This window comes from Mastigoproctus giganteus, chromosome 3, assembly GCF_048544385.1.
Source record: "Mastigoproctus giganteus isolate SK-2022 chromosome 3, ASM4854438v1, whole genome shotgun sequence".
Taxonomy (NCBI): Eukaryota; Metazoa; Arthropoda; class Arachnida; order Uropygi; family Thelyphonidae; genus Mastigoproctus; species Mastigoproctus giganteus.
The window spans coordinates 134331303-134344548 of NC_143577.1; the positions used below are offsets into that span (position 1 = coordinate 134331303).

The window sequence follows — 13246 nt, forward strand, 5'->3', positions numbered from 1 at the left end:
GGCTCTGGACTGGGTCCCCTCCTATGAAACTATGTGCTGGATGAGTTCCTCTCCCTGGAATGGGGGGGCCTGAAGCGCTCACATATGGAGACGACCTCTCGCTAATCCTCTCTGCTGATTGAAGAGCATGACTGGAAATGTTTGCCAACTCAACACTTTCTACACTAAGGGAGTGGACTGATACTCATCATCTTAATATCTCTGCCACCAAAAACCAATCTATCCTACTAAAGGGATATCTGACTCCTACCAGATCACCGCAGATAAAAATCTACAACAGAACGATCAAATTGGCAACAGAACGCAAGGTCCTAGGATTTATCCTGGCCTGAAATGTATCCTTTACACCCCACTTAAAATACATCAAGAAGAAAATGAGAAACTATGTTGCCATGCTTGCCAGGATTACCCACAGTGGCTGGTGGCTAGAAAGAAGCAATGCTTTACAAAGCAGCCATCATCCCTGCGATTGCATATGCTTCTGGTGTCTGGCACCATAAGGCCTCTACGACGGTAAAACTTCGGCTACTCAACATCATTAACCGACCAATTTTATTAGCCCTCACCAGAGTGTGCAGCACTATATCTACTCATGGGCTGCAAGTACTCACTGGGACCCTACCCCTTGATCTTGAAGTGATTCCCCTAGGCATGTTGCAGCAGCTTAGACGCGGAAATCCAACTATCTTCCAGGATCACACCACAGACCCAACTGAAAATCGGACAGTGGAGAATAAAAGACTCCAGATCTATTTCTGATCAATATGGCAGCAGCACTGGATGACCTCCACAAAAGGGGAAATCATGTGGAGGTTCCTCTCCGATCTACAACAAATATGCCCACCGTATCTGGCATGGCTTTGCCCTAGATTGTACAGCACATATCTCCTAACAGGAAATGGAGAAATCCGCCACAAATTACACTTTCTCTGAATCAAAAACCACCCAATGTGGGCATATGGTTCTGTTGAGACCTCGGGACCCCAGATGTATGACTGCGAACTTTATGAAGAATTTCGTGTTGAATTAATTATCCAAATGTGCCTTAATCCCAAAAAACTGGGAACACTACTTGCTGGAAGATGAAGCCTCATATATAGCATTCACCAAGTTTTCCCAGAACCTGTATGCCAGACAATTCACCATTCCTCTGCTTGCAAACTTGATGGTGTGGAGCTGACCCTCTGGTCTGGTTTGCTTCCACACAGGCCACATTGGCAACCCGAGCTGGTCTGGCTCACTCTCCCTAGTCTGGCTCACTCTCTTACTTCTTCCTGGCAGGGTGGTGAGAGGACCGTTTTTCTGTCCCCTCTCCACCCTGCCACCCAGTTTACAGTGGGGCATGAGTGTGCCCTAATGTAAACTGGAGTTCCCTTCCCTTTCGGCTTCATATTCCTGTCTATCTCCCCCCAGTCTTCAGCCTTCACCCCACTCTATCTGACCGCAACGTGAACACACCCCACCCAATGTATAATCACCAATCGAAATTAATTTTGCCCAACATTTTGGACTTCTTCTAGCGCTTCCTGCGACGGGTACACGATTTTTTTTATAGGTGCTAGCCACTGAAATCTCAGAAAAAAGTTAGTATTACAGAGGAAAATGTTGCCAATGGATTCTCCTTACTTCGTGTAGCATCGTACTACTCATTTATTCGTGCTATTTTTTCTTTAGCTCCTTCAAAAAAAAAGGAGAACTTCAAAAGCATGACCATATTGAGAGTTCCATAAAACGGACTAGTGATCCAAATCTTATCCTATGTAGTTCTTCAATACTAGGAACATTAAAAAGCAAATGTGTTTCATCGAATATGATGTGCATCCTTCAACTTCAGTCATGTGAACGAAATTCCAAACTGTATGTGTACAGGAACTGATTGTCCCGGAAAAAAAGAAGAAACATTCAAGTGAATCAGAACGTTTAGGACTCTGGACAGTTTAAAAATGCTCCTATTCACAATTATAATCATGTAGCTATAATGGAATAACCCTTGTTAGAATGAATAAGTAACCATGAAACAATTGTAGAAGTATTAATTGTAAAAAAAAAAGAAGTTACATTGGTAAAAAAATATATATATATTACCAACGTTACCTATATCCAATGTTATTTGTCATTAGTTGCGCTATAAAGTACTTATATATATGTACCCTAAAAAGAGCATGTACTATCTTTTGTTTATTTTTTACATGAACAATGTATCATGCCTGGAAAACAAATTTGGAGGACGATATGATTGTGCTATAAAAAGTAGTGTGTGTGAAGACAGAGAAAGGTATTACAGCCGAGCAGATCAACAAGGCAGTCCTCCAATAAGAGAAAAGGCTAGAATAAACAATATGGAAAATTTAGGATATAAAAAGCATAGAGGACCAGTAAACCATAGAGGAGAGCTGGAGTCGACGCTACCATTTGGAGAGCCTACCATTGAGGACCGCCAAGCCGTCGAGATCAGAGGAAGGGGAACAAGCGACCGAGAGCTAAGAAAGAAGCTGCCACTCCTTGTTAAGGCAACGTGCAGAATCGCCCAAAATAATGGAGAGTTGAGGAACGTCAGCTATTCAAGCCCAGGCAATATCTTAGATTTCTAAGTTGAGATGGTATAGTATGAAATGCTGGTAAGCATGATGATAAAAAGAGGGATTCTTTCTAACTTCTAATAACTTTGTAACTTGTATGCTCAAGAATATAAAAATCTTAAAATCATAAGATCATTATTGCTGAAAATGTCTTAATGTGTTTATATTAATGGAAAGAGTGAAGCATGTAAGTTTTCTCTTGTATTAAACTTTGTTATGTTTTGTGTTATAAAGGTTTCTATTTCTCTGCCAAAACCTCACATTCAATCACTAAAATAGTAGAGCTAACAATGATTATATGTTAACTACAGCGTCGAGTAATTATTTACATAATTACCCGATGGTGATCACAACGTAAAAGCCGAAACTGCGGGATGGAGAGGGGAAGTAACCTTCTCCCTCTTTATTCTGAGGCTTTGTCCTAAAAAGCCACTAGACTAGAGTAAAAATCGTTACCAGACAGGCGAACATGGTAAATTAAACTAAGATAACCCAAAAGCAAACCAAAACGCAAAGCGTCGTAACTACATTAAGAATAAAAAGTATGAGTTATGCCTAGTCCGGCTAAATCTTTTTGGCCACACCTCAGAGCCCACAAATGCTAGAGGAATACCTAAGGGGGCCGAAAACAACAACAGAGAGCAGAGAGGTAACAGATGGCTTTATCTCCATATCTACAGTATCTAATATTTACCTAGGAGAACTAATGAAACCAATTGAAGAAAAAAGAGCCACAATAATAAATGGAAAAAATATAAACCACATAAAATATGCAGATGATATTGTAATTTTAACAGAAACCAAAGAACAACTAAAAGAAATATTAACAAACATCGATAAACCAAGCAACAATTATGGAATTAGTATTAATATAAATAAAACCAAAGTAATGCAAATCGGAAAAACACATAGAGGACATAAACATCGAAAATCAACAAATAGAACAAGTTCAAAAATTTGTATACCCGGGCTCTCTAATAACCGCAAACCGAAGTAATATTGACCAACTTAATCACAGACTGAATATCGGATGGACAAACATGAACAAACTCAAAAACATATGAAAGAGCAATAAAATCACAAATTGTCTAAAAATTAAACTGTATGAAACTGTCATCATACCCACAGCAACTTATGGATCAGAGAATTGGAGAATAAATAAGAAAGAAAGGCAAAAAATAATTTCATTTGAAATGAGACGTCTAAGGAAAATCTATAAAACAAATTTGTGAGAACATAAAACTGATGAACAAGTAAAGAGAGATCTAAATTTTGAACTCAGAATAATAGAGCAGATGTACAAAAAACAACTTCAGTGGTTTGGACATGTGAACCGGATGAAACAACATAAACTGCCAAATGTAGTACTGACAGGAAGAATTTGAGATAAGAGACAACCGGGAAGACCCAAAAGAGAATGGTTCCAATGCCTAAAGGAAAACACAGGCTTTCGGAGTTATCAACAAATGATTCAAGAGATCGACAACAATGGAGAACGATATCTAAATAGGGACTCAACCCATGCCAAACGGAAGAGTAGAATGATGATGATGAAATGCCTCGAAGAACTTCTTTAGGCTTTTTTCACGCCGTGGCTGAGTTAGTCGGTCTCAGGCGCAGATAGCAATGTTCCCTCCCCCGGAAATTCTACTTTTTCGTCCAGCAAAACAGGCAAATCGACCAAAGAACACACGCAATTTATGCACAGAAATATACATGGGTAGATGAAATAACATTCCTGGTGACATTAATGAAAGTGATTTTAGTTTTTCACCCTATTATAAGTATGAAACCCAATCCCAAGTCGTGCTAAAGACCCCTGCTCACAAAATTATACTGAGACTGCGCAATAAAGCGGACAAGACGTTCCCACACAGCAGACCCGGCATAACCCTTATTGACAAGGAAATGGCTACCTGATCGACATAGCGGTGCCCAACACCAGCAAACTCCTACGAGGAAAAGATCAGAAAGTACACACAGACCTAAGACCAGAGCTCAAAGAAATATGGCATATGAAAAGGATAATGACCATCTCGATAACCGTGCCGACCACAGGCATGGTAACGAAGAACCTCCAGAATAACCGAGCAGCAATAGGTCTCGCAGAGAACCCATGCATAGAACTACTGGAAGCTGTGCTGGTTTCGCATTCTTCCTGTCCAAGGTTAAAATATATATCCACCCTTTAGCAATATTTGTTAGAGGAAGAGAACAGTATAATAAATTAGCCAGATGTAATTAATAGAATAATCGATTAGTAACGTACAGCAGCTATTTTGACGATCCTTAAAATGCTGATTCAAATTCTTCTTTGAATACTGATTTTCGTAAGTTAAGTGGGAATATGGATATAATTTGTAAGTTTCTTTCATTTCAATTATAATGCATTTTTTTTATAATTTTATTGGAAATTATGATGCATAAAGTTACTTTGGTAAGAGCTGATAAAGTAAATCCTCCGCTTTCCTTTTTTCTTCAAGGTAGTCTGCTGTTCTCTCCTCTACCAGTGCTTCGAGATTATTAGCATACTGCTCCATACGGGACAAAAGATTGTCAAGAATATTTCCACTTTCGTTATCTCTGCAAGAATGACAAAAATCAGTTAAATATCTAAACATATTCAGTTTACAGAGGTTCATGAATTAAACAAAAAAATATGATAATATTTGTATTTAATTCATGTGCAATATATATAGTTATTTCCCTAATTTTATATACCCAAGTGTCATCAGCCAGTAACTAATGCTGTGTAAAAGTAAGCTGTGAAATGATTTTTAGGCCGAAATCCACTTGGCGGGACCCCCTTCAAAATAGCAACGAGAAGCGGGGGAAAGCAGTGATTGACAGGTTGTGACTCCGCCTACTCACTGCGTTCTCCTCTTCGTTTCAGATTGACGTCATGTGACACGACGTCATTGCATCGGTAATTGCGAAATTCGTATCGTTTCGTGGTCGCATTTGCTTGCTGGCTTTGCTTGTTATGTTTGGTTTCCACGTGATACCTCTTGTCCTCCTGAGTTAAAGAAAAGTGAAACTTGGATATGAGGTGAGTTTTCCTTTCTCTAGTATTGTGTCAGTTACGTTCTTCAAAAGTAACCTTCAAAAGTAACCTTCAAAAGTAACCTTTTAGTAACCTGCATGGACTGAATCAAATTGAGAACACTGATAATGGTAACAAAATTTTGGAATTCCTGAAAGATTTAAACAAGCGAAACTATTCGGCAAGAGAGGAACCAACAAGACCTCCACTGAGTGAAATACAAATCACCAAAGAGAGCGTAATGAAAGCAATCAACGATCTGCCCAAAAAGGCCACTGTTGGACCAGACAAATTTCCAATGTTCATCCTTAAAATAAGTAGCCCATTTATAATAGATCTATTACTGCACATCTATCAGAAAATCATCAGGTCAGGAGCTTTCCCGCAATCTTGGAAAAATTACATTGTAACCCCAATACCAAAGATTAAACACCCAAAATTGGCTAAGGATTACAGGCCAATTTCTGTTAGTTGCACCCTACAGAAGGTATTCGAAAAAGCGCTTCTTCCCACCATCAATCAACACTGCTTCAGCCATAGACCACCACATTTGCACTCAGTTATTTCGGGTAGATCAACAATAACAAACTTACTGGAAACCCTTTTTCGCGTGCAGAAAGCACTAAATGAGAAAAAGCAAATTGATATTATTTTTTTGGATATCTCCGCAGCCTACGACAACGTCTCAATTCCAGCGCTCATTGCGATTTTGAAGAATTATTTTAATGTAAGAGGAAATCTGTTAACTATAATAACTAGCCTGCTAGAACATAGGAAACTTATTGTTAAGCACCAAAAGCTACAATCTTGCTTTACCATCTCGCAAGGAGTGCCTCAAGGGGGAGTTCTTTCGGCTACTCTCTTCGCGGCCGTCCTGGAGCCGTTTCTTGCACGGTACTACAATTTTATAACATATGCTGACGATGTAAAATTCTTCATCACTTCCAAAGACCATGAATCAGCAGAAAGTATTTGCCAGATGGCAAATAGCACAATCCGAGAATTTGAGAGCTACCTGGATTGCATCGGGCTCCGTATTAATGCACAGAAGTCTGCCCAAATGACCATAAGTTACAAGCAGAATAAAAATGACATCTCAATCTCTGTGAACGGGTCTAGTGTGGAAAAAGTGCACTCTCACCTGGACCTGGGTCTTAAGTGGGATGACAGACTCACCTTTGCTCAACACTTCGCCCATATGAAGACAAAAATATTCGCCGCTTTATGGGCTACTAGGCAGGAACTGGTAGGAATTAGGGATCCTCAGCTAGCGACCAAGTACATTTTAATGTGTGTCCTGCCAATTGCAATGTATGCCTCGCAAATCTGGTCTTCAGCTCCAGATTCACATTATAAGTCCGTCCTTGGGATCGAGTACTGGTTCTTGCGATGGCTTAACAGAGTTGCTGGCCACCCTTTTACTATCTCAAGGGCCATTCTCTACTCAAACCTTAACATCACACCCTGGATGCAGCGGACAATTAACAGGAACATACACACTCTCGCACAAATGCTCACAGGCAGAGTGGATGCTCCAGTCCTGGATAATATTCTAGTTAAACCGCGTGCCACTGCTAGACGTTGCGGAGAACTAAATAATCCACTGCGTTCAGTCCTGAACAATCTTAGTAGCCTGCAAAGATTCTTCCCATCAAATGCAGCGAGAATATTTAACTCACTACAGATAGATGCCGAAAAACTGTGTGAGGATGCAACATACCGGAAAGAGATCTTCCAGGATTCGTACAGACTTACCGAAATATGAATCGGCCGCAAAGTACTAAAGAATTGTGAATAAAAGTGAAGCTTTCTGCTTTAAGAACAATAATAATCTGTTGACTGTAAAAATTCTGTAACAGTTATGTTAATATGTAAGTTATATGTGGAATTATTAATGAATTGTAAATATATGAGCTGTATAATGTTTGTACACAATCATAAATGTGTAAATACTGTATGTATTAAACATAAAATGTGTATATAATATTTCGGGACGAGACTACGTGTTCAGTATATGTAACCCACTGCACGTAGTATCTCGTACCCTGATATGTACTTAGCACCCTCCTGGCACTTTGCCGTCCCGGGGTGGTTTCCTTATGGAAATAAACAGATAATAATAATAATAATAAAAAAAAAAAAAAAAAAAAAGCATATACAAAGAGGAATTTTATTGTCAATTGCACGTGTTAGTCAACTTTCATTTGTGTTTAGTGAAAAAATGTTAGGTTTTTAGGTTAAGTGTTTACGCGACTTCGGTAGGGATTCAAACAAAAATTGGTCGTTCGCCGCACGTGGTATTTCTTTTTGTTTCTTGTTTTGAAAAAAAACTTGCTATTTTCGTGTTAATTTTTCTTCATTTTAACTCCGAGGTGTTGTTATGTTACGTGACATTTTGTCTTCCCCGAATAAAGTCGTGCAGTCGTCGAGAAGAAGAGGGGAATCATGAGTGGGCGGAGTTACAAACTGTACGTCACTGCTTCCCCCTCTTCTTCTCGACGCCATTTTGTAAGGGGTACCGCTCTCTGGAGTTTTATCAATTTTTATTAGGCAAAGATATGTAGCTAAACGCATTAAATGAATAAAAGCATTAATTGAGATAAAATAAAATATATTTAAGTACTAATTACTGCCAGTAATACGAAATAGGTTCAAAAATCATTCGCGTTAATTAACTCAGAAGTACTTGTGATTGAAAGATGATTTTTTTTTGTTTGATACCTCGACATCTCCATAGCAACCACACAAATTTTGATTTTGATCTGATACTTCATTTCTTTTTTTTTTTCCTGTGCCGAATTTCAAAGAAGTATCAATGGATGAAGTGGAATACAGATCAGGGATTCCTTTCCACCTTCTGTAAGGGAAAACACCCAAAACAATCCACGAAGAAATGAACAGGTTACAATGTTGTTGACGTTGGCATAAATCAGTGGTTCTCAACCTTTTTGGCCGAAGTACTCCGGGAGTTCGGCAAAATCCTCAGGTAACCTCTGAGATTATCGTTGGTATAGAACGCTAAGAACGGGGAAGGGGTTTTCGGCATTTTGCATGTGTTCACTGTATTACCAAAAACCAAAAAAATAATTGCTACTCATTAAAATCTTAAATTTAAAAAAAAAATGTTTTATTAAGACTGCAAATTAAAAGGAAAAAAATAGATTTACTGAGTAAATTTAATGAGAGAACTGCAGAGACAGATTTTCAGCGATTTTTATGAAATTAAGTGTCAAAGCTAATAAATGACAGGGATATCTGCTGAAGTGTCAAGTCTCTTTCTCTTGCGCCTCCGTAGCCAGGTGGGCAGGAGGAACAGTGCGTAGCACGCGCTTCTGGATTAAAAAAACGGATTTGAGCCTGTGACCGCCAAATACGGAGGATGCGGAAAGGTCAGGGAATGACTACCGCATATACCCGGAGCAATATGGACTTAGTTGCTAATGCTCCTAAAAACCAAATAATATTTGTTTCTCTTTTTTTGGTTTTGTGTCATAATATTTGGCAAATCAACATTCACAAAAATAAGTAATCACAAATGGTAAAGGTTTAAAAACTACTTTGTCTGCTTTATTAGGGAAGGAGTCCAACAAACCAACCCAGAACGAAGATAATGGAACATTAAACACTTTTCTTTCTTTCTAACGCTCAATATCAATTAGTTCTTTTTCTTTTCCCTGTAGATAGGACAGAGGAGTTCCGGTTTTTCAAGAAAGGGTTATATATCGACCAGTAATTTTTAATGTCTGGATTGATAGGAAAACATTCTTCAGAAGAGACCTACAGCTGTGTGAGGTGGTCGATTATTGTCTTCTGACGTCTCTAAGTCTGACTTCTCAGAGATAATCAGGACATGTAGTATAACTATCGAAGGCATCGTATTGTCTTGCTTCATAAATTTTTCTCCAAAGAATAATTTTATCATTTAAGACAGAAATTTTATCATTAGCCATGCAAGGGATCGTGTTTTTACTTTGAATTGATAGATTCAGTGCGTTCAGTTTGTCAAATATAACAGCAAATCATGCAACCCCCTTGTGAATTATAATTACTAGACAAAAAGTCGATGAATCTCTGCAGTTTATCTCGAGTTGTTTTTCTTGTTGCTTCAGCTTTACGATCAGTAAGAAAACTCACAATATCAAAGCATAATTCAGAAAATCTCATCAGCACTTTTCTTCGACTCAGCCAACGTTGTTCGGTGGAAAAATGTAAGCAATCGTAGTCGCTGACTATTTCTTCTCAAATCTGCAGGAAAGTAAACCGCTAGATTTCACATAACTGCCGATTTCTTTTTTTTTTAAGAAGCATCAGCAACTAAGGCCATATTGCTCCGGGGATATTCGGTGGTCATTCCCTGATCTTTCCACATCCTCCGTATTTCGTGGTCACGGGCTCGAACCCTGAGTCTAATCAAGAAGCGTGTGCTTCGCACTGCTGCTCCTGCCCACCTGGATACGGAGGCGTTTTGCCGATTTCTATTAGTGTCTTAAAAATAAGTGTATTTTCTATTAGTGTCTTTCAACTTTTCAGGAAGGAATGTGTAAGAACTCAATCTTACAACTCCAGAAAAATAATAAATTTCGGAATTTTGAAATTAATTATTTTTAAACAGAGAGGGTAAGCTAAGTGCTTTTGCATCTAAATCCGCACAGATATTCATCTTAAGCAGATTGCTGATTAATTATGCCAAGGTGAGCAAGTACAGAACAATTGGAGAGTGACAATGGATCGAAAGTTTGATTTCTAAAAATAATGTTTCGGAATGCAAGCAATGGCAGGAAAAATATGTTGGGGAAGCAATAAAGTCACCGTCCCAAATTATCCACTAATCATGGTATGTGTTTTAGTAGAGTAATGGAACTTAGTAATGGAAGATAACTAAAGTTTCAGTTGCATACAATAAAACTGACCCTAGAATGCATTTGGGAAATAGAAAAGCATCTGTTTCTGACTACGAGCAGAACAAACCGGATAAAGAGAAAAAAAACAGTTACGAGAAAGTTCCAGAAGGAAGTAACTCCGCAACCTTTGTACTTCGGGGAAAAGATACCCAGCCATACAGCACTAGGCTAAAACAAAGATTTGAGATAAAGGACAAATTAAGGTAGAGATGCTGGAGGAGAGGGTGATTGTGATTGGTTAAGAAGAAGGCGGGAGAATGGAAACAAAAAGCAGGACAATGAGGAGTAAATTTTTGAAAAATAATGTTGTAACGAAGTGTCAGAAAGAATGGTCTTGAAGTACTGCCTGTGTTTTGAGGTAAAGGTTGGAAGAATGAAGATAGTCGAAAAAAAAGATGAGAAGTTTTTCTGATGAACAGCCTGCTGAATGCTTAAGAAGTCCGAGCCTCATCATAATAAGAAAATAAAATGGATGCAGACCATCGCCCCATCGGTTTCTCAAAATGAGAATCTGCGAAAGGAATGCCTGAAAAATCTGTAAGCCAGGTACAAGGAAGACGGCCGCAGAGAAAGATCAGAAGTGAAAGCGCATCCGACTGGTGGCTCCGGAAGTAAGCAAAAGGCATAGAAAAGAAAGACCCCATCGACAAAAGTTTTGTTAATGGTTAGGATTCGCTCAGAACTGATAATTATTAACCTTATCAACAGATAGCTTGGCATAGGCCTAGAACACAAGCAGAAAGTAAAAAACTGGGTTAGAGAGGTGGATAGAGAGAGAGAGAGAGAGAGAGCGATAAATACTATCTATCTCTGATATAAAGCCATTGTGTAGAATATATACACTGTGCTGCCACTTTATTAGGTACACATACCTAGTAGCGTGTTGAGCCTCCTTTAGCCTTCTAAACAGCTTGAATTCGTCTAGGCATGGATTTAATAAGATGCTGAAAACTTTGTGCAGGAATGGAGTACCATGCAGACATAAGTGTGTCACGCAGTTCATTGAAATGAGATTCGACGGAGGTGTAGAAGCTCATCCTAAATATGTTCAATAGGATTGAGATCCGTGGATTGTGCGGGCCATTGCAGCAATGGAAAGTCATTTTCACGTTCCTGGAACCATTCCATAGTGATTCGGGCTCTGTGCACCGGCGCATTATCCTGCTGGAAGCAACCATCTGACCGATGATAAACTGTCAACATGAACGGATGCACTTGGTGAGCAACGATGTTTAGGTACCATGTGACATTCAGACGTGAATCTATGGGTATCAATGGACCCAACGTGTTCCAAGAAAACGTTCCCCACACCATAACATTGCCCCAACCACCTTACACAGTAGTCGTCACACATGACGGATACATGGATTCACGTTGTTTTCGCCAAATTCTGAGCTTTCCTGGTGCATCATGTTGATGCACCAGGAGCTTCAACTAGTCAGACCAAGCAAATGTTTTCCAATCCTCGACAGCCCAGTGCTGGTGTTGCTGTACTCACAGGAGATGTGCTTTCTTGTTTTTCATTGGTAACAAAGATACACGATGTGGCTGTCGGCTGTTGTAGCCCATTCGCGACAAAGTGCGACTAGTGGTCCGTTGCGATATTTTGTTTTGCGCACCAAGGTTGTATTCTGATGTGATGTGCGACATTGTGGCCCGTCTGTTTGCTTGAACAATTCTAGCCATCCTCCTCTGACCTCTCTCATCAAGAAGCGACTTTCTTCCACAGGAGTTCCTTTGAGAGGACGTTTTCTGTTCGTTGCACCATTCTAGATACGCCCTTGAAACTGTGGTGCATGAAAAGTTCAGGAGAACTGCCGTTTCAGAGATGCTTTGTCCAGCACGCCTTGCACCTACTACCATGCCACGTTCGAAGTCTGTTAGATCACTCCGTTTCCCCATTCTTGCTACGGTTTGCACGTTTCCTGATACTAGAAAAGTTGTTCTGCTGCATTTATATCCATAACTTTGGTCATGTGACTTGCAACATTGTGGGACAAACCATTTGTGTTCACACAAATGGTTTGTGTACCTAATAAAGTGGGTGTATTTAATAAAGTGGCAGCACAGTGTATGTTATATGCTCAGGATTATGTATAAGTGTTCTAGGGAGAATATATATATATATATATATATATATCCCTAAGTTGTATATATGTGTGAAAGAAAAAAGAAAAAAAATGGGTAGATATTTGACTGATATTGGCTAGAGGAGTAGTATTTTGTAAGGCTAAAAGGAAGATGATTAAGGGTTAGCCAGTAAAATAATTTAATTACAAATAGATACTGAATATCTTTGGTTACAAATGGATACTATAGCTTTCGAGACAAATCGTGCCTCTTTTTCAACAGAAGAATCGAAACTTAATGGACACAGTTATGCGTGCAGTGAGGTGTGTCCGTGCAGCAACAATGAACACCAGTTCAATGATTGAATGACCTACCTCTTGCCTTCGCACCGCACGCCTCACTGCACGAATAACTATGTCCGTTAATTTTCAATTTTTCTGTTGAAAAAGACGCACAATTTGTTTCGAAAGCTACAGTATCTATTTGTAATGAAAGATATTCAGTATCTATTTGTAATGAAAGATATTCAGTATCTATTTGTAATCAAAGGTATTCAGTATCTATTTGTGATTAAATTATTTTACTGGCTAACACTTAATCATCTTTTACCACGGATCCCAGTACAACAGGCCCATTTGTCTTCAGGCTAAAAG

At 39.1% G+C, this 13246-nt stretch overlaps 1 protein-coding gene across 3 annotated transcripts in view; it reads right to left on the reverse strand.

Moving 5' to 3' along the window:
• Positions 1 to 13246, reverse strand: part of LOC150088279 (atrial natriuretic peptide receptor 1) — a 1689763-nt gene that overhangs the window by 678239 nt on the left and 998278 nt on the right. For all 3 annotated transcript variants that reach the window (XM_090369441.1, XM_090369442.1, XM_090369440.1), the window contains one exon: positions 5013 to 5162. In XM_090369441.1, the coding sequence (XP_090225567.1) occupies positions 5013 to 5162 (150 nt within the window). The remainder of the gene's footprint in view (positions 1 to 5012; positions 5163 to 13246) is intronic.